This window comes from Gopherus evgoodei, chromosome 4, assembly GCF_007399415.2.
Source record: "Gopherus evgoodei ecotype Sinaloan lineage chromosome 4, rGopEvg1_v1.p, whole genome shotgun sequence".
NCBI lineage: Eukaryota > Metazoa > Chordata > Testudines > Testudinidae > Gopherus > Gopherus evgoodei.
Window position 1 is genome coordinate 44807143 of NC_044325.1, and position 19294 is coordinate 44826436.

Consider the following 19294-nt stretch of genomic DNA (forward strand, 5'->3'; position numbering starts at 1 on the left):
CCTACTGACAGCACTGCAGCCCAAACCACCACACATATTCATCAAGATATGAACACAATCTTGTCCATCACCAGGAGCTCAACCAACAAAAACCAGTATAGACTTAATGCCATGACTAGGCCTAACACTGAAGAGAGTCAGGGAAATACAAGAAATCCAGTTATTGCTAGTACTACTTCACCACAATCATCTCAATAACCTTACACATAAAATAAAGATTATCTTGTCTAGAACGCAAAAAACGTGGGAAAGGAGAAAGCATCACAAAGGTGGGAGAAGCAGCAGAGCATGCAGATTCCTCATAGAGTTAAGGACTCACATTAGCATAGGAACATAAAAATTGCCAGATCAGTTCAGAGCAGCGGTCCAGCAAATTCAGTATTCTTTCTGAGCAATGCTTCAAAGGCAGGTGCAAGAGACCCCATAGTGGACAATTGTGAAATAACCTGCTTAAAGGGGAAGTTTCTTTCTAATCTCTATCGGTGGTTGGCTTATGCCTCAAAAGTTGAAGGTCTATTCCTTACATAATTTTTGTTATCCTGTCTAATGTAACTGTGCCTGTTCTTATTGTATATAAGTATATCTGATACGGTTTTGAATCCTGTTAAGCTCTTGACCTGAATAATATCTTGTGGCAGTGCATTCCACAGGTTAAGCGTGTTCTGGGTAAATAAGTATTTTCTTTTATCGGTTTTAAATTGGTTGCCTTCCAATGTATTTGAATGTTCCCTTGTTCTATCATGAGATAGTGTAAATGAAGTTTACGTGATTTATGTTCCCTATGCCATTCATTGTTCTGTATAGCTCCGTCGTGTCCCCTTGAACACACCTCCTCCCTAAACTAAAAGTCTTAATCTTTTCAATCTCTCTTTATACAGAAATCTTTCCCTGCCACTAATCATTGCAATCACCCATCTCTGAATTCCTTCTCTTTTTGCTATATCCTGTTACAGATACAGTGACCAGAACTGAACACAGTATTCCATGTGAGGGCATATCGTTGTTTTTTGTTTAATAGCATATTATTTTCTATCCCACTCTTTATACATCCTAATATTTTGTTTTCTCTCGACTTCTTGCACAGCAGATGAGCAGTCCAGAATGAAACTCAAGTCTTTTTTCTTAGTGATTACATTTAATTTAGATTCCTCTAATATGAGTAGTAATATTTATTCCTTACAATTTGCATAACTTATTTGCTTGTCTGTTGTGTTACCCAGTCACCCAGCATCAAGTGTCTTAGTTTTTTCTAATCTTCACTAATGTAAGCACCATCTGTAAATTTTGCCATTTCTTGCCCTCCCTCCCCTTTTTTCCACATAATTAATAACTTTAAACACCACTTTCAATGTTTTACTCCCATTAGTCTTTTGTCATGTTAAAAATTGGTCAGTTATTCCTACTCTTTGTTTTCTGTCTCAGGCAGTTTCAAATCTACGACAGAACATTACCTCTCAGTCCGTGACTAGTTGCCTCTTTTAAAGGACTCTGTCAAAGGGTTTTTGAAAGTCCAAATAGTATTAACCAGTTCTCTTTTATTTACTATTTTGGTAATGAGCTCAAAGAATTCTAATAAATCAGACACAGAGTTTTTTGTCTCTATCTTATGTTTCTCTTGGTGGTTTACAATTCGCATTTTAAATTATTTCAACCAATATATCTGATACTGAAGAAAGGCTCACCAAGAATATCCTTTAGCCTTTTAAAAAAAATAATGATGTGTTATCCTCTGGTACAGTAACTGACTTTAATAAGAGAGAGTGAAAGTTTTTGTTAGCAGCTCGGTCACTTCATTTTTACATTCTTTCAGAATTCTTGGAGGAAAGCCATCCAGTCGAGGGGACTACCTGCTCTTTATCAGGTTATTTCATTCCTTCCTCTTTTGACACCTCAGTCTCATAGTACCTCAACTTCATTATCTGAAAAGAATAAATTCCAGGGTAGGTGTCTTCCCAACATCGTCTGTGGTGAAATCTGATGCAAATCCACTTCTCTGCAATGCACTTATTCTCCTTAAATTATCTTTCTCTCTGGTAGTCCAGAGCTGGGACACACTGATTTTCTCAGGTTTCCTGCTTCTGATATACTCAAAAATGTCTTGCTTATATTTGCATCTCTTTAGCTATCAGCTCTTAAAATTTCCTGTTGAACCTTGCCATTTCAGCAGTCAGTTGGTTTAATAATTACAAGAAATTTAAGCATCTTAGTACAGAGGGTGGAACATAAAAGAGTAAGAAAAGAAATGTTAACTGGATGTTCTGGGGCAAGGGAAAAGTGCAGATAGGAACACCAGGGATTAGAGACAGTAAAAGAGCTTTAAAAGACAATGCTGCAAGCTAGAAGTTGAGCATATGTAGTTCACTAACCTCATCCCAATACCCATTTTTTCCCAGGTCCCCAGACAATTTAATGCACAGGACAGTCTTACTGAATGATGCAGTGAAGTATATTTAATGAAGGGTATATCGCTGCCAAACATGAAGCAAAGCCCTTCTCTTTTCCTGACATGGAGGGACTTCAGTCTGCAACAAGTAAGTTTACTTTCTGCACATCTAACACCCGCCCCCAAAATAAAATAAAATTAAAAAAGGCTTTTACCTTTTCAAAAATGATCTCTTCTGTGGCATAGGTTTCTAATGGTATTAAGCACAAAAATTCTTCCTTGAAAATTTCACCATCATCAAATCTAACAAACAATAGCTGGACTGTGTCACTTAAATCACTTGTTTCATCCACTGCAAGAGACATGTATTTGACGTTTTTTAAATCAGAAAACAGTGCTGACAAACAATCCTTGTAAATTACCTCCAATCTTTGCACTGCCGTGAAATGAGACAGGAGAACTTGCTTATCATGGTTCACATCACCCTTGCTTTTATCTCTGGAAAAAGCTCCTCTAGCATTTCCAACATGCACTCCTTCACAAGCTCCGCATCAAGGAAAGGCTTTTTCTTTGTAGCTAGTACCAACATTATCCAGAGAGAAGCAGTTGTTGCTTTTTCTTGTACAATTGATGAAGTAGTGAGAATATTTGAAGTGTGATATGAAGGCTTCAGATTGAAATTCTGTCATGTCTTGCAACACTGCCAGGAGGATAGGCCACATTGAAGTTACTGTGTTTGACTCAAAGTTGTGCCTCACGTTGATGACTTTACAGATGTATACAGTGGTTTGGAATATTAAACACAAAGGTTTTGCGTTTAAATGAGGTGGCATAATAAAAAGAAAATTTGTTGCCAGTTTGGGTTAAGAGCTCAGTTTTCACTGTTGACTTTGCGACATTTACTCTCACACATTGATTTTTCATTCCATTTCCATCGCTAATGAAAAAATGGGTGGCATTCTAGCTCAATCAGAGCCGGTGCTATTATGAGAACTTAAGATCCAGTAAGTATCCAAGTGAGACAAGTATCCAAGTGTTTATACTCTGGTCACCCTTCCCCTCTCCCTAGAGTGAGAGAGCCCAGGCACTGGGCTGAATTTCCTTTCTTATCCCAAGTTGTGAACATCTATTTCAGCTTTGTCTTTGGCATTACCTCACACCTCTACACATAGATCTGTGTCGGGGTTGTCAACGTTCAGTCACAAAGTTCTAAAACACAAACTATGGCCATATTAATCTTCAATACAGAAGCAAAGCTTTTAGAAACTGTATATCCCAAAATACATTGTCCCAGTTGTTCAGGTCAAAATGGAGCATTGGATGCTGAAACCTGTCATCTCTGAAGACTGCATTTCCATATAAAAAAATGAGGAACTGCAATCAGCAGGAAAGTGAGGGAAGGTCTGGGATCCTAACTAATTGTAGTGTGGCCTTCAAATGAGGTCCTCCCACCCAGTCTGGGTTTCCTTCTATAGAGGACCCTGGAACCATCCTAAACCTAACCCATCTATGAGTACATAACTTGGGGGACCCTGGAAGCATGAAAGCAACACTAGCCACTCTCCTTATACAAACAACATATTTCCAGACTTACAACTGCCTTTTACAAAATACTGGAATGCCCTCAGATTCAATCATTCATGTCTGCTGCCTGGCTCTCCCTTGCTGTCCCTACTGATTATGGGGATAGAAGCATTTCCTTCAAACCAGTTCTCTCATCTTCCTCCCCATTCCCAATTCAGTCATGTCATAAACAGATAGTTAAGGGTTAATGTCTCTTTCACCTGTAAAGGGTTAACAAACAGTGACCTGCAACACCTGACCAGAGGACCAATCAGGAGACAAAATACTTTCAAATCTCGGTGGAGGGAAGCCTTTGTTTGTGTTTTTTGGGTTTTGCTTTATTCTCTCTGGGCTCTGAGAGTGACCACATGTACCTACAGGCTCTCTAATCTTCTATTCCAATTTGGTAAGTATAAAGGTAGAAAGGCGGTACAGTCTTTTTATTTGTTTTCCTTTATTTGCAAATGTGTATTTGGCTGGAAGTATTTTAAATTGTATTTCTATTGGAGGAGGCTATTTCTCCAATTTCTTAAGCTGACAGACCCTGTAACTTTTTACCATCTAAATTGCAGAGATAGACCTTTTACTTTTTTCTTTCTTTTTAGTAAAAGTTTTGCTTTTAAGACCTGTCTGATTTTTTCCCCTTGTTGAGGCTCAAGGGAATTGAGTCTGTACTTAACAGGGAAGGAGAAGAGAGGGGAAGGATGGAACCCCTTTGTTTTAGATTCACGGAGTGTGAATCTGTCTCTCTCTCCAGGAGACCTAATTTCTCTGTGTTGTGATTCAAGGAGTTTGAATCACAGAAATCTTCCAGGGTAACCCAGGGAGGGGAAGGCTGACAAAGGCAATGGTGAGGAAAGGGGTTTACTTTCCTTGTGTTAAAATCTAGGGAGTCTGGGTCTTGGGGGTCCCCAGGGAAGGTTTTGGGGGGACCAGAGTGTATCAGGCATTCGAATTCCTGATTAGTGGCAGCTTATCAGATCTAAGCTGGTAATTAAGCTTAGAGGAATTCATGCTAGTACCCCAACTTCTGGACTCTAAGGTTCAGATTGGGGAAAGATACTATGACAAGTCAGTCATAACATAAAAATGTGTGTGTACTCTGCATCACAATTAGTTACCATGAAAGCATTTAGGCCTTTGTAAGATGGTGAAAGCTATTACTACCTCCATGCAAATTTGTCTCAGCAGCAGTGATGGAAAAGGGAAGCCAGATAAAACCATGAGACTCCCATCAGCCTTTGTAAATAGTGGCCAAAGGGCAGCTGGAGCTCTTTATGCAAAGACTAGGAGACACTAACAAGTAGACCTGTGTGGGAATCAGATTTTTCACTTCAGGGATAGCTTCACAATTTTGAAATTTCCTTCATTCCAAACAGTTGGGGTGGGGGGTAGGGGGGAATGGTTTCAGGTCAATCAAAACATTGTGTTTCAAAATTAGACTAAAATATTTAAATTTTGTTGACTTTTTCGTTATATATTTTATAATATAAAACAACTGAAAAAGTAATTTCAAAATAGAAAATCAAAATAATCTGCTTCAAAAATGCTGAAATGAAACATTTCAATCTCATCAAAACCTTTTTTCAATTTTCATTTAGAAACAATTTTTTGTCAAAGGCAATGTATTTCCATGACACATTTTACTTTTGATGAATCAACACTGTCTGACAGAAAAAATGTTCCACCAGAAAATTTCTGAACAACTCTACTGACAAGCTTTTGAAATAAAAGAAAAGTCTATATTCTATTCCAAGTATATTTAGAGTTGGTGCAAAGTGCCAGATTGATAGTTTTGGGGATTGAACACTATGGGCAGCAGCAATTCAAGCTTCTCTCATCGTTCCCTCCAATGTCAATCCAGACTTAGAGGGATCATCTTCTCTAGGGGCAAGACATCAGTTCAGGTTCCATGACTGATTCAGTTCTTGTCTTCTCCATTGAGTCTGCCAAAAAGAGGGCCAAATTCTAAAGGGGTTTTGGTAGCATGGCTATCTGTTCATTAGGGACCAACTAAGATCATCAATGAACTTCATGCAAGGGTCAGTGAACAGCTGTCAGATTTAGTCAAAGCTACTAGGACTGAACTGGGACCACTAGCCTAGAGGCAGAAGAGTCCATAATCTATTCAACTCGGAGTCAGCCAGGTGCCTAAAAGTTTTTTTAAATGTTAAAACAAAATAAGTCACATCTATCCCAGTGCTAGGCTTCACAATAGACATTCAAAAACACCCAATAAAACAATAAAATAAAAACAGGAACAGCAGTATATACAACTCACTAGAACAAACAGCTATTCATCAGAAAACATAGCAAAACGTCTCCATCCAGAACCCACCTCAGCTATCTCCAAATATCCTTTCAAGTAGATGGGCTTTACAGTGTTCCTGATAATCAGCTAATTTGGACTATTCGGTACCAGGTGCGGGATGGGAAAGTGTTATTTCCAAAGTGGAGGATCTAGCTTGTGTGTCTCAGTTGACTACAAGTGCAGCAGGTATTTCATGGGGAGAGGTAGTCTCTCATGTAGGTAGAGTCCAGGTTATTTAGGACACTGTAACTCAAAACCAACCCCTTAAAACACTAGCTGGAAAGCCACAGGCAGCTAGCACAGACCATGAAGTACAATGTCATATGTTCCTGGAAAGATGTCCTTTTTAGCAAAAGGGCTGCAGCATTCTACACTAGCTTGAATTTCAGAATGGAGTTAAGATTTGAATGGAATATGTTTTATCAAAACCCCATTAACCTGCCACATGTTCTGTCTAGACTTCCAGTGCTATCATACTGCTTGCCCAGGCATTTCTACAGAAACAGACACACCTTCTGCTGTGCTAATCGGTCTGATACTGTTTTCTGATTCCCATATGATGCTGTTACGCAGGGTCATCTACACACAAAGCTCATGGTAACTACTCTTTACCAGGGCCAGCTTTAGCAAGTGCAGAGCCCGATTTGTACTCATCTGGCGACGCTCCGTGTCTTTGGTGGCACTCAAGGACCCTGAAGGGCCTGCCGCCGACATGCCACTGAAGACCCGCCGGAGTGCCACCAGGTGAGTAAAAATTAAAAAGGCGCCGGCCTGGGGCCCTCTTAGGTGCCAGCGCGGGGCCCTCTTAGGCACAGGGTCCGATTCCGGGGTGAATCGGCCTAAAACCGACCCTGCTCTTTACAAGGCACTGTCAGGAAATAAATCAATGGTAGCACAGCACATTCATCTGATAGATGTTGGCACAAGCAGTACAACACAAGAGTGCTTTCACTTAAAGTCCTCATTTAGTCTCAAGCACATGCAAATACAACAGGTTATAGAGCACCCCAAATTAATAGGTACCCCAAAGGTCTGGAGTAGTCTTAAGTGGTCAACAGCCTTTTGATGGCCAGCCTTTCATCTGTCATTAGGGACCTTAAGATGGATTCACACCAGAGTTCACTTGACCCAATCCTCTTTCCCCTTTTTATGCTCGAAGTATCACATAGCTTGTCAATCACCAATAGCCACTGAGCAAGCAATTTGTTAAGCAAGACGTTTCAAGCCATTAGTTATACAGATGTGTTTTTGCAGAGTCTGCAGTCTCATGGGCCCTAACAAAAACACACCAGAAATCAAATATAAACAAACTTCCTGTCTTTCAGAACTGCATGCTTCACAGTTTAAAAGAAAGCCCAACAGGATGATGCAGAGTCATGCTCAATTCTCATGGCCTAGTTATGCTAAGACTGCTACAGAGGCCTTACAGCTGCTCTTGGCAATAAGCATAATAATTGATAGTCCAGTTACTGGCAGTGGCCTAGGCACTTTGCTAGGCTGTTAAAATCTCCCCTTATAATGCCATACTCCAGCATTTGACAAGTCAATGGAGGAATGAGGCAGATGACTTTAAGGGAGTAAAAAAAATGAGAAATAAGATTTGGGAAAGACCTACTTCCCCATCGATCTTCTCCACTGACAGCTGGGGCAGATTTCTTCCTTAGAGTGCATTTTTTAGTACTTTGTCCAGTCTAACCATTTGAGCAACAGGGTTTCAAGCACTTCCCTATGCAATTTAACTATAATCTAGGAGAACTTTAGTCCCTAATCCCACAGCAGCAAAAGGGAAGGAAATCCACTTCCATGAGATTCTCTCTTCCCAGAACAGTCTGTCCCAGTCCTTGGCTCTGACTTAGGAGAATGTGCCCATCTTTTCCATTGTCACCAGGGAAACCTTACTGCCCACATACCTGCTGTGTAAGGAGGCTGATGTGGCTGGGTGGGGAATATTGCCTGGTTGCTTGCTTTTCCGCCAGCCGCTGCAGCTCTGCTGCTACAATACTGTGGTTGTAGCGTCTGCTCTGGGAAGAGCTGTTTTCTGCGTCTTTGTGCACCCTGGCTGAGCCCATGCACTGCCCACTTGGACTGCGATGGCACGAACCTGCCAAACATACAGTTTTCATCCACTTAGAAAAGTAAAGCAATGTTTTGGGCTGCAGAGAGCTCCCCATGCCCTTTGAGGAGGGAGCTAAGACACTGAATTAAATAGGAGAGACTTGTACATTTGCAACAATTAGAAATAAAAGCCGGCAGGAAACTTCTGCAACAGGCTCCATTGTGCACATCTGAGCTTCTCCACACCAAGACTGAACCCTCATTCACCTCAGGATAGAGCAGCTAATGGCACCCAGTTCCAATGGGCATTGGTGGTCTGTGCTCACATATTAATTATCTGTATTAGAGCAGTGACTGCAATTGAAGCAGCCAATGTGTGGGGATTTGAAAGACAGAAGATATTTTTGTACTCAACCTAGAAAGTGAGGGGATGTTTGGAAGCCAAGTGTGTAGAGGGAAGTTGCCTCTGAAGAAACATACCTCTTTCTTGTGTTAGTTGGACCTAAAACAATTTAAAGCATGGACACTTGGCTTCCTATTCAAAGAGGATCAGTAACAGGTTGAACACAGACATTACAACCTCTTACCAAGACAAAATCAATATAGAAAAATAATTAGAAGACATTCACAGACTGAAATCTGGTTGGAGGGTCATAACAGAAGATTATGATAGACAGCAAAGCAATGATGAGGGGAGGTGTCTTGGCAGGTCGATAGTGTTAGATCTGGATTTAATATTTTCATTAATGATTGGGAAGATGGGAATATTGATAAGATTCATAGGTGAATTAGGAGAAGCTGTAAACACCAATGAGGACAAAGAAATAAAATGACGGGGCACAGAAAGATCAGAAACATGGGCAGGAAGTAACAAAATGAGATTATATTTGAAAAAGATACAGGTAATACATCTGGAAAGATAACACAGAAGCCAGGTACTCTTACGGGAGGAAGAAAAACTTATAAAGCAGGAAGAGATGAGAGAGAATGGGCAACAAATTGAAAAGGAGTGTGTAATGTGATACGGTTATAAAAAAAGTCAGTACAGTTTGCGGCTGCACAAACAGTGGCATCACGTCACAGATCAGAGAATTATGGTCTTTCCCTTCTTTAATGTGATCCGACCTGTGACACTACACCATTTCTAGAAAGCTGCTGACAAATTGGTGAGAATTTAGAGAATAGCTACAAAAATTATCAGGGAGCTTGAGAGAGACTGGGTTATGAGGAAAGATAACAGAAGCGGGGACATGGTGACAGTCTTCAAGTACTTAATGTCTGTGAATACCAGGAGAGGAGAGGAATTATTTAGAGAAAGGTAAAACAAAGTAAAACTAAGAGCACTGGGATGAATTTAAAAGGGTAAATTTTTGGCTGAATTATTGGGAAACCTTTCCTGGAAGTGAGTCTCTCAAATCACCTCTAATGGCAAATGGGAGAAGCAGCCCCAGCACTAGGAACTTTTAAAACTAGACCAGACAAAACAGTGGTAAATGCATAGTAGGAAATAATCTGCTTTGGCTCCTTGGAAGGCACCTAATGAGACTATCAGCTCTGGTTTCTAGGCTTCTCTGAATTCCAGAAAGTAGATCATTCAGACAATTGTATTTAGTTTCAGGATTCCAGAGGCAGCAGGCATACTCCCTGATCCTCTCTACTAGACACCTCTAGCAGGCACTATACCCAGGATGGCCTCACCAAAAGAGCATGGAAGCTGCCTATGGGATGAAAGGCATGTTTGGTATTTTTCATACAAAAGCTCTAATGACTTTGCTTAAAAGCAAATGGATCCCTTTAAATAAGCTACTGAGCAGGTGCATCAGGTTTATTTTAATGCCAGAAAGCTCACCACATTATATAAAGCAGTCTCAGTGAACATGTGACAGAGTTTGTTGTCCACTTCAAACCCAGCTCTGCAGGGTCATTGCAGAGGGAAACCCACTCATAGTTAAAGCTTGTATACATGGGCACACTCAGGAACATTGATCTGAACTGAGAAAAGCTGTGAATTTAAAGTGGATTAGTTAAACTGCATTAAACCCCTGTGTTAATACACTCATTCAGACATAAAGGAGCCTTAATTTACTTACTAAGCAAATATGTAAAGAACATATGGCATTTTCCTCAAAAGTAGGGGTGGTAGTGTGGATGTGCTGACCAATTTTCAATATAGGTTACATTCTGCCTTCCTAAACCTCTGCCTCCATCAGTTTCTGATGGATATGCTTTATTTTTCTCTTCAGCTATCTTATTCTGTTCGGTAGCATTGCTCAACCTCTTTCCACCCTAGAGATATCTGTGCTTCAATACAGAATGAAAAATCCCTACATGTAATTTGTAAGATGTTTTGAGGTATGCCAAGATGAAAGGGCCTAGGGAAATAAGAAGTTATGTTGTAATTAACATTCCCTTAAACACTGCCCCATTCAGATTTTACTTGGAGGCCTTGACCATTCTCTGAACCTGTGACTAAACTGCCACTTCTACTGGATGAGTCTCCTGCAAATCAAATAGGAATCCCCAGCAACAAGAACCCTGCATAGCCCCATAGAGGACTTTTATATTACTGAAACTGCCCTGAAACTGTTAACAACATATCATCATGTATCAATGCTGTGTCAGGGCTTGTCTACACCACAAAGTTGCAGCGCTGGTGAGGGGGTTACAGCGCTGCAACTTAGGAGGTGTACACATCTGCAGGGCATCACCAGCGCTGCAACTCCCTGTTTGCAGCGCTGGCCGTACTCCCGTTTTTTCACGGGTGTAGAGGATCCAGCGCTGGTGATCCAGCGCTGGTAATCAAGTGTAGACACCAGCGCTTTTCTTGACCTCCGTGGAATAAGCAGGTATCCCAGCATACCTGAGGAAGCCTCTGGTAATCAAGCAGGTCTCCTTCCTCGGTTTGCTCTCGCGTTCCCCGAACCCCCGAGCAAGCAGGTCTCCTTCCCTGCGGTTTGCAGGGGGGTTCGGGGAACGCGAGAGCAAACCGCGGCGAAGCTGGTCTCCTTCCCCGGTTTGCTCTCGCGTTCCCCGAATCTCCGAGCAAGCAGGTCTCCTTCCCTGCGGTTTGCTCGGGGGTTCGGGGAACGCGAGAGCAAACCGCGGCGAAGCTGGTCTCCTTCCCCGGTTTGCTCTCGCGTTCCCCGAACCCCCGAGCAAGCAGGTCTCCTTCCCTGCGGTTTGCTCGGGGGTTCGGGGAACGCGAGAGCAAACCGCGGCAAAGCTGGTCTCCTTCCCCGGTTTGCTCTCGCGTTCCCCGAACCCCGAGCAAGCAGGTCTTCTTCCCTGCGGTTTGCAGAGGGGTTCGGGGAACGCGAGAGCAAACCGCGGCGAAGCTGGTCTCCTTCCCCGGTTTGCTCTCGCGTTCCCCGAACCCCCGAGCAAGCAGGTCTCCTTCCCTGCGGTTTGCAGGGGAGTTCGGGGAACGCGAGAGCAAACCGCGGCGAAGCTGGTCTCCTTCCCCGGTTTGCTCTCGCGTTCCCCGAACCCCCGAGCAAGCAGGTCTCCTTCCCTGTGGTTTGCAGGGGAGTTCGGGGAACGCGAGAGCAAACCGTGGCGAAGCTGGTCTCCTTCCCCGGTTTGCTCTCGCGTTCCCCGAACCCCCCTTGAAGCCGCCCAACAGCGCTGCAGTGAGGCCACATCTAACACCACTTGCAGCGCTGGTTGCTGTAAGTGTGGCCACTCTGCAGCGCTGGCCCTATACAGCTGTACTAATACAGCTGTAACAACCAGCGCTGCAAAATTGTAGATGTAGACATACCCTCAGTTGTGCAGTTGAGCACAACTACCCCTTCTCCAATACATCATTTCCCACCTCTGCCATTCCGGCAAGACCCTTTCATTCCAAGCTGAATGAACTAGTTCAATTCTCCATTTATCAGCACAGAAAGCAGGAATTATTAGTAGGGAGAGGCTGTTTTATCCCAAAAATGAATTTAGTGCCGATGAAAGGAGCTAGATTCACAACCCTGAAAATTAAACATTTCTGGCTATCACAGAGCAGGTAAAGGCTATGCACACGTTGCCCTGACCAAGCAGCCTCTACTCTATCTTCATGGCAACTGAATTAGCAAATGTGAGATTGATCACTATAGAGACAGAAGCCCAGCTTGGACAATATGAAGAATTCTCCAATTCTAGGAGGAATCTTGACTGACAAAAGATGGGATTTACCCAATGACATGTTCACACATCCTGACTGCCCAGCATACTCACCTGCTTTTGCAGAGGATGGTCGGGACAGTCTTTGGCTGTAGATCTGAGTAGCACTTTGAAATGATGAGAAGGGCCCAATGGTGTAGCTGCCAGACCGACAACGATGCAACCCTGCATGGTTAGACGTCTGGTGGGACACTGGGTTTGTGGAGACAGACCAGTTGTCAGGGATTGTATTCTGGCTCTGGAAAGAAGGTGGGGAGGGTGGGGACTGAGTCAGTTTGGGACCAGCTAGAGAAGCCAGAGAGGAATGGTGACCAGGCACCTGTGTTTTTTTAGAGGCTGTGGCATGAGATGACAACTGGGAACTGATGCTTCTCTGGAGCGTGGCACCAGGAACAGAGGAGGAAGCACGAGGGTGGTTGCACCGGAGTAATTTTGCCTCATCTTCTGTGGAAGACAGGGGCCCTGTTAAAACAATACAAACAAGACAATCAGAATGTTTCGTAAGTTAAACAGCTTTCCAGAACCCCAAAGACAACAGCAATGTGGCCAAGGGGCCTGTGCTTATTGGCCTGATGAAGCCAAGAAAAAACTCAACCACCAGCAAGGGCTGGCAAGAACCAAGCTCTGATTCAGACATATCCTTTCTCCAGGCTCAAAATATCTTGCAGAGCCCTTTTACCACAAAAGACAGATTATTTCTTCGCCCAGTAATCTTCCCCCAGAGTTGGGACTGGGATTCTCTCAGCTTGTTCTGCATTTAGATTCTGACCACTGTAGTTTCTCAATCTGCTAAGTAGTTCTAAATCTACTAAGCAAGTGTGGTTTCTACCTCAGTCATTTGCTGGAAAGCTAACTCTGCCCTGATTTGGATGGATTCACTTACGGGATTGCCTGGCTTCTTTGGACTTGTCTCTCAGTTCTTCTCCACTTGAGTCTGCCACTGAATGTTGGGGCTTATTCCTTTTCACTTGTTCCACCATCTCAGGAAGATCTTAAATGAGTTTTGAAAGTCAGGAAGCAGAACAGATTAACCTACTTGTACCATAAGAAATGGACTGCAGCGTTTCAATATTGCAGAGATGCTGGATTCTTCCCAATATTTATTGTGGCTACTCCCCCCGCCCTTTTCTAACATCATTGTCTGTTGCCTTGATTCATAGCATTAGCTAATGCAGACCTCAAGACAGAAACCTACCCTTTCCTTATGCTGGGATCACTAATCACTTAGCTATCAGACCCACCCTCTCTGGGTTCTGCACCCTTACCCTGTGCAAGGACACCCTATCACGACGGTGTCACACTCACCACCCCCAGGCTCCCCAAATCTTTACTGGGCTTTCTACTTAGACCTAGATAATGCCCCGTTGGGATTTTACATTCTCCCCAACTCTATACTGGGTCACCATAGCCAACCCTTGTTTCTTATAAGCTCTCTGTCTCAGTTCTGCACAATATACTTACCTCCTTGGGCCCTGCTTTCTGACTGGTTAATGCTGCTGCTAGGCTTCATGGTCCTGGGGTTTGTTCCCAGAAAGACACTTGCTGACTTATTCTTGTGTGTGTAAAATGTCAGCACCTCCTCCAGGTCACTCTCACTGAGATACAGAGGAAAAGAAAGGGCCTAAGTGAGGATTCCAGGAGCTTCTGCCATTGCATGACAGTCACAAAGGAAACAGATTATGAGGCTGAAGAGAAACAAGCCAGAGAAATTATTGGTCTCCTCAGCCTTCCAGGGAAGGAATGCCTGGAACTGGAACATGCTCTGGTCTGTATTGTGAAGGAGAACAGCTCAGAAGAACTCCCAGGTGCCACTCCCAGGATGTGGCAGGGAAAATTCAGGGAATTCAGGAACCTCCCAAGGCTAAACAGAGAGCAAAAGCAAATCTTACATACTATTTTGGGGAGTTCTGTTTCATAGGAAGAGTGCAGCTCTGAGCAGCGGTCATCAGCAGGACTCCACAAGTGCTCGCTCAGGTGCTTATCAAACCTAGGGCCATGAACACTAACAGAATCCAGCATGGCCTCTGTTTTATATTCATCATTAATGGTTTCATCCCAAGAGTAAGGGAAGGGCCTAGTAATTAACCAATGCCACAGAGTCACTAAGGGGAGCAGTCGACATTTTTGTGGGTCCCACAAAAATATTTCACATTTCTTGTTATCATTTTCTTGTTACAGAATTACAGTTACAGAATTACATAGTAAAATCCTGCCCCAATGTTTTAGGCCTCTGTCACGTCTGGGACAAGTGCCAGTCACTCAGCTTTCAATTCATAGCAATTTTGAGCTGTATTTCTAGTATCATGAATAGCTGTTTTCCTTTCCTTTCCTGCTCTTTGATGCTGCTTTAGCATCATCTCGTGATCATGTAGTATGGTAGAGGCCAAAAGCAACCCTGTATTCAAAACCTGACACATTATTTTAATATTTCTGTACAAAATATACCTTGTGAGGTATCATTTGAAAATTAGCAACTTGCTGGTGAATAATATCATGGTGAAATGTGTGTAGGAACACTATATGTACAATTATGAACACAAACTGAAATTATGACTGCAATGTATTTACTGGACACGTCTGAGGAAGGGGTAAACCTGTTCCTAAAAGACAAAGGACAAGCTAATGCATCTAGCCAGGTGTCGAAGTTGATTGGCAGCCACCTGTCAAGTGGCCATTCTTTGGCAACCAAGTGGGGCAGGAACAGATTGATCTGCATTTTTAGCAAGTAACAACATGGAACCTCTTTCACCAGGAGATTCCATATCTCTGTCCTCACAGCAGGAAGGAACTTTATCTAGGTATAACCCTCAAAAAATGCATTTCAAAGGGTGACTGGACTATAAAAGGGAGGGACAAAACCACCCCAGGATCGCTCTTTCTTTCTCTCCCTTTCTTTCACCTAAGATGACAAGGGAACCAGGCCTTTGACTTTGGGGGATGATCCTCTTTTGGAATTTTAGTCAGAAATGTTGCCGGGAGCATATGGCAAGGATTTTACCCTGAACCAAATCCAGATTGTTAAGTTTTAGCTACTAGAAAGCATTTTATCTTTATTTCTCTTGTAACCTTTCTGACTTCAATACTTTGTACTTGTATTCCCTTAAAAATCTCTCTTTGTAGTTAAATAAACTTGTTTTAATCAAAACTAATCTAGTACTGTGTATAAACTGAACTGTTTGGGTAACTCCAGTTAAAGTGGAAAACTGTTGCACACTGAACCCTTACAGGGACAACAGACCTCTAACATCTGAGCTTCCCAGGAGCAGACTGGACAATGCAGAACACATGTTTTGGGGAAATTTTGGGACTGTGAATGTGTTGAGGTCACCCTGCAGGTAGTAATCAAGGCTGCTGGAAGCCAGAGTGTGACTGGTGGGTTGCTAACAGGCTGCTGGGGTCAGAGTTGTTGTACCAGGGCTATAGCTATATACAGCCACTCAGGATGTGACCTGCATGCTGTTTGGCTCTTTGTGAGCAGTCGAGGTTGGGACATACTACAGCAAAGCACTGTGTGGCACCGAAGATTGCAGGGCAAACAGTGATAAATCCTCACTGGTCTGGATTGTACCCCAGAATGTGACAATTGCACACAGAGTAAGCAAGCCAGCAGAGGGTTACTGCCAGCAACAGTCACAACATATGACAGTCCAGCAAGGTAAAGTAAATTAATTGCGAGCAGTCACAATTCTGCAAGATACCCTTTGCATATTCACACTTACAGGATGTGCCTCTGGTGCCCCGGAGCCTTGGCAAAAGCAGCACCTATTCAGACAAGTCTTTCAACCTTCGGGGCACACGGCAAAGCTCATTTTTTCCTCTCAGGCATTTGAAGGGTAGGAATATGTAATGGTGAGGAACTGTTGGATAGAAGGGTTACTTAAGCTTTTGGGTTGCCTGGTTTGTTGGTAGTGGGTTACAGTGAATTGTACTGAAGAATGATGGTTGGATATTAATTTTGTTGTATTTTTAAGTTGTGTCAAAGATGTCAAAAGCCTATGACTAGGCACTCTTTGAGCATATATATACACATTTAAATAAAACAAATACATACATAAATAAATGACCACATCGTGGCACCAAATTTATGAAGGGACAGTTGGATAAACTCTGGTTATCAAGCAGTAACTCTTAGATTCCATCTTCTCCAGGGTCTCTCAGATTATACTGTAGAACAAGCACTCACTATCAAAAGGGATGGCTTGAGCTGCTGGAAACAGATTAGATGATTTATACCAGAAGTACCCATGCTCAGTAATGTCCGACACCATAGCTTTCAGATGTACCTGATGCATCCTATGAAGCAGAGAGAACATGTCTAGAAACTTCAATCCTCAGCAGCAATGTCTTTTGCTACTTTCTTTTGTATCTCAGGAAGATGGTCACAGCAAAAGAAGTGTTCAGTTCCAAGCTCGAGATAATATCTGGCCACAATTGCCTGGTAACTGCAACATGGACTCCCAATATTCCTAAAGAGTACACATTTCTGCCCAAGACATCAATTTTCTTAGTATCCCTGTCCAGTGGAATAGACTGCAGACTGACCAACTCCAGAGTCAGTCTTTTTACCACCCACAGAGACCATCAGAGAACCTAAAGTCTGGTATGAAGAAATGAGAATCCCTGTTGTGGGACCAGGAACAAGCAATCTGCTTTCCTGGTAACAGCAATATAGATGCTGAGGTCAGCCAGATATTCTAAGCCACTTCTCTTCCTCTGCACTATGGTGATGAATATTTAATAATAATAATGGAGATATACCCATCTCCTAGAACTGGAAGGGACCTTGAAAGGTCATTGAGTCCAGCCCCCTGCCTTCACTAGCAGGACCAAGTACTGATTTTGCCCCAGATCCCCAAGTGGCCCCCTCAAGGATTGAACTCACAACCCTGGGTTTAGCAGACCAATGCTATCCCTCCCCTCGAGAGGAGGGGTCCTTCCTTGGACCACAGTAATCTCCTACTCTAAAGAGTCTACCATCCAAATCAGCAACTCTTGAAACAAATTATTGTCATCAGAAAGTAAAACAGATACAGTCATCATGATATCATCAGGAGACGGAGAAGACACTGAAGCTTCCGGATCAGTAACAGAGGTCTAGCTGACATCACCCCTGCTTTCTCCTCATCCAAATCCAGTAAATCACTGCCAATGTTGATCAGACATGAATGAGAGAAAAGTTCCACAACTGGTTATAGCAAAGGACGTGGAGATTGCGCCTTAGCTCTCTTAGACAAGTGTGTTAAGAGGCAATTTAAAAGTGTTCTCCTCTATAGCCCCTGGCCCCCATGAAGTTGCGAGAAGTCTGTCAATATGGTCACATCATCCATAGGTTAAATAAGGAACAAAGAAAAACCAGTGTAAGATTTTCCCAGAGGATCTGAGAGGCCTTGGAGAAGAAATTCCTCATCAATGGCTGTCTTCAAGAAGAACTGAATATAATCACATGGATGTAATATTGCATAATATTGTTTTTCATACCACCCCAACTGACACTGAGGATTTACCTTGTATGCAATATACATTTACAACCAGATTCTAGCAAGTTTAAGACAGGTCAAATCTGGGACCTATAAAACTGCAGAGTGCTGGTCCTTTAACATTAATGAACCGCTCACAGTTAATTGTTTTAGCAGAAAGGGAAAGAAGCCATGGCCATGGCAAGGAGCGTACTTCACCTCCCTCCATGCCTTAGGAGGCATAGTCCCAGATGGTACCTGGAATTCAAGGAAGATGGCAAGGGTTGGATGTGCTTGTGAAGACAGGAATTTGAGAAGCAGAGCCATGATGGAAGCTTAACCACAGAAGATCAGGGCAATCTCAGCAGCAGCCCTGGCCTTATTTTCCTTCTAAGGTGTGACTGCATTTGCTCCAGTATGACAGAGAGTGGATATTACAGACTATGAGCATTTACAGGGCCTGGATAGAGCCCATATTGTCCTTTAGGTCTAATGGCAAAAACATCCATCATACATTCCATGCAACAGATACTGATGACACTGCAGCAGTTTGGGGAGGTAGGATGGCGCAGTATAAGAGCAGAAGGGATGCAATGTGCTACTTTATAACAAGGAGTAAAAGTCCATTCCTACCTTGCCTTAGTAACAAAGTCCTGAAAACCTTCAGCATTCACACTCTCCTCTTCCTCTTCTTCCTGTTTCCTTTTTGATCTTGTCTGAACCATTTGCTCAGTTTCCTGCAAATAAGTATATTAGTTACCTATCACTCCGCCTCTCTATGCAGCTTCAAGTGCTGGGACACAGGTATTGCCCAAAGGGAAGGGATTCCAGAGCAATTTCATGGTATCTAGAACAAGGGGATTGCCTGATTCCATAACAGCCAAATTGATAGTGCATTTCATTCTGCATATTTGCTTGCCTTAAAGCAGTACTGGTTTGGACACGCTGCAGAACCTGTAATTGCAGAGGGTCCACAGAGACAGAGACACGTTAATCTCTTCACTCTACACACATTATTAAAAGTGATATGCTGAACAGCCCCGTCTAGCCTGATCAAGTGAGTGCTTTTGCTAAGGATGCCACCTCCTTATTAAGACATGGGGTAAAAGGATGTCCCCCTTTGCTAACTCTGGGTTCCCTCTATTTCTGCTGCTCCTGCCTCTAGTGGAGGATTCCTCCTAGCAGTTTTTGTTCCAACCTACTTATTCCCAACTGAAGCATGGCAGGGGGAGAGCAAAAACAAAATTATATTGGAAAGGCTTAATCAAGTGGGTCTACAGGGCACTCCCCCACTCCGAGAACTCACCTCTAGATTTGTCTCTTGGCATGTGTCAGTGAGATAGAGGGGTTATATACTGGGACCAA

General features: G+C 42.9%; 1 protein-coding gene across 1 annotated transcript in view; it reads right to left on the reverse strand.

Annotated features, from left to right (window-relative positions):
• TTLL5 (tubulin tyrosine ligase like 5) overlaps positions 1–19294 on the reverse strand; it is a 254241-nt gene that overhangs the window by 121500 nt on the left and 113447 nt on the right. Inside the window, 5 exon segments of the mRNA XM_030559099.1 lie at positions 8168–8358; positions 12528–12935; positions 13357–13464; positions 13935–14068; positions 18563–18666. Of these exon segments, the coding sequence (XP_030414959.1) occupies positions 8168–8358; positions 12528–12935; positions 13357–13464; positions 13935–14068; positions 18563–18666 (945 nt within the window).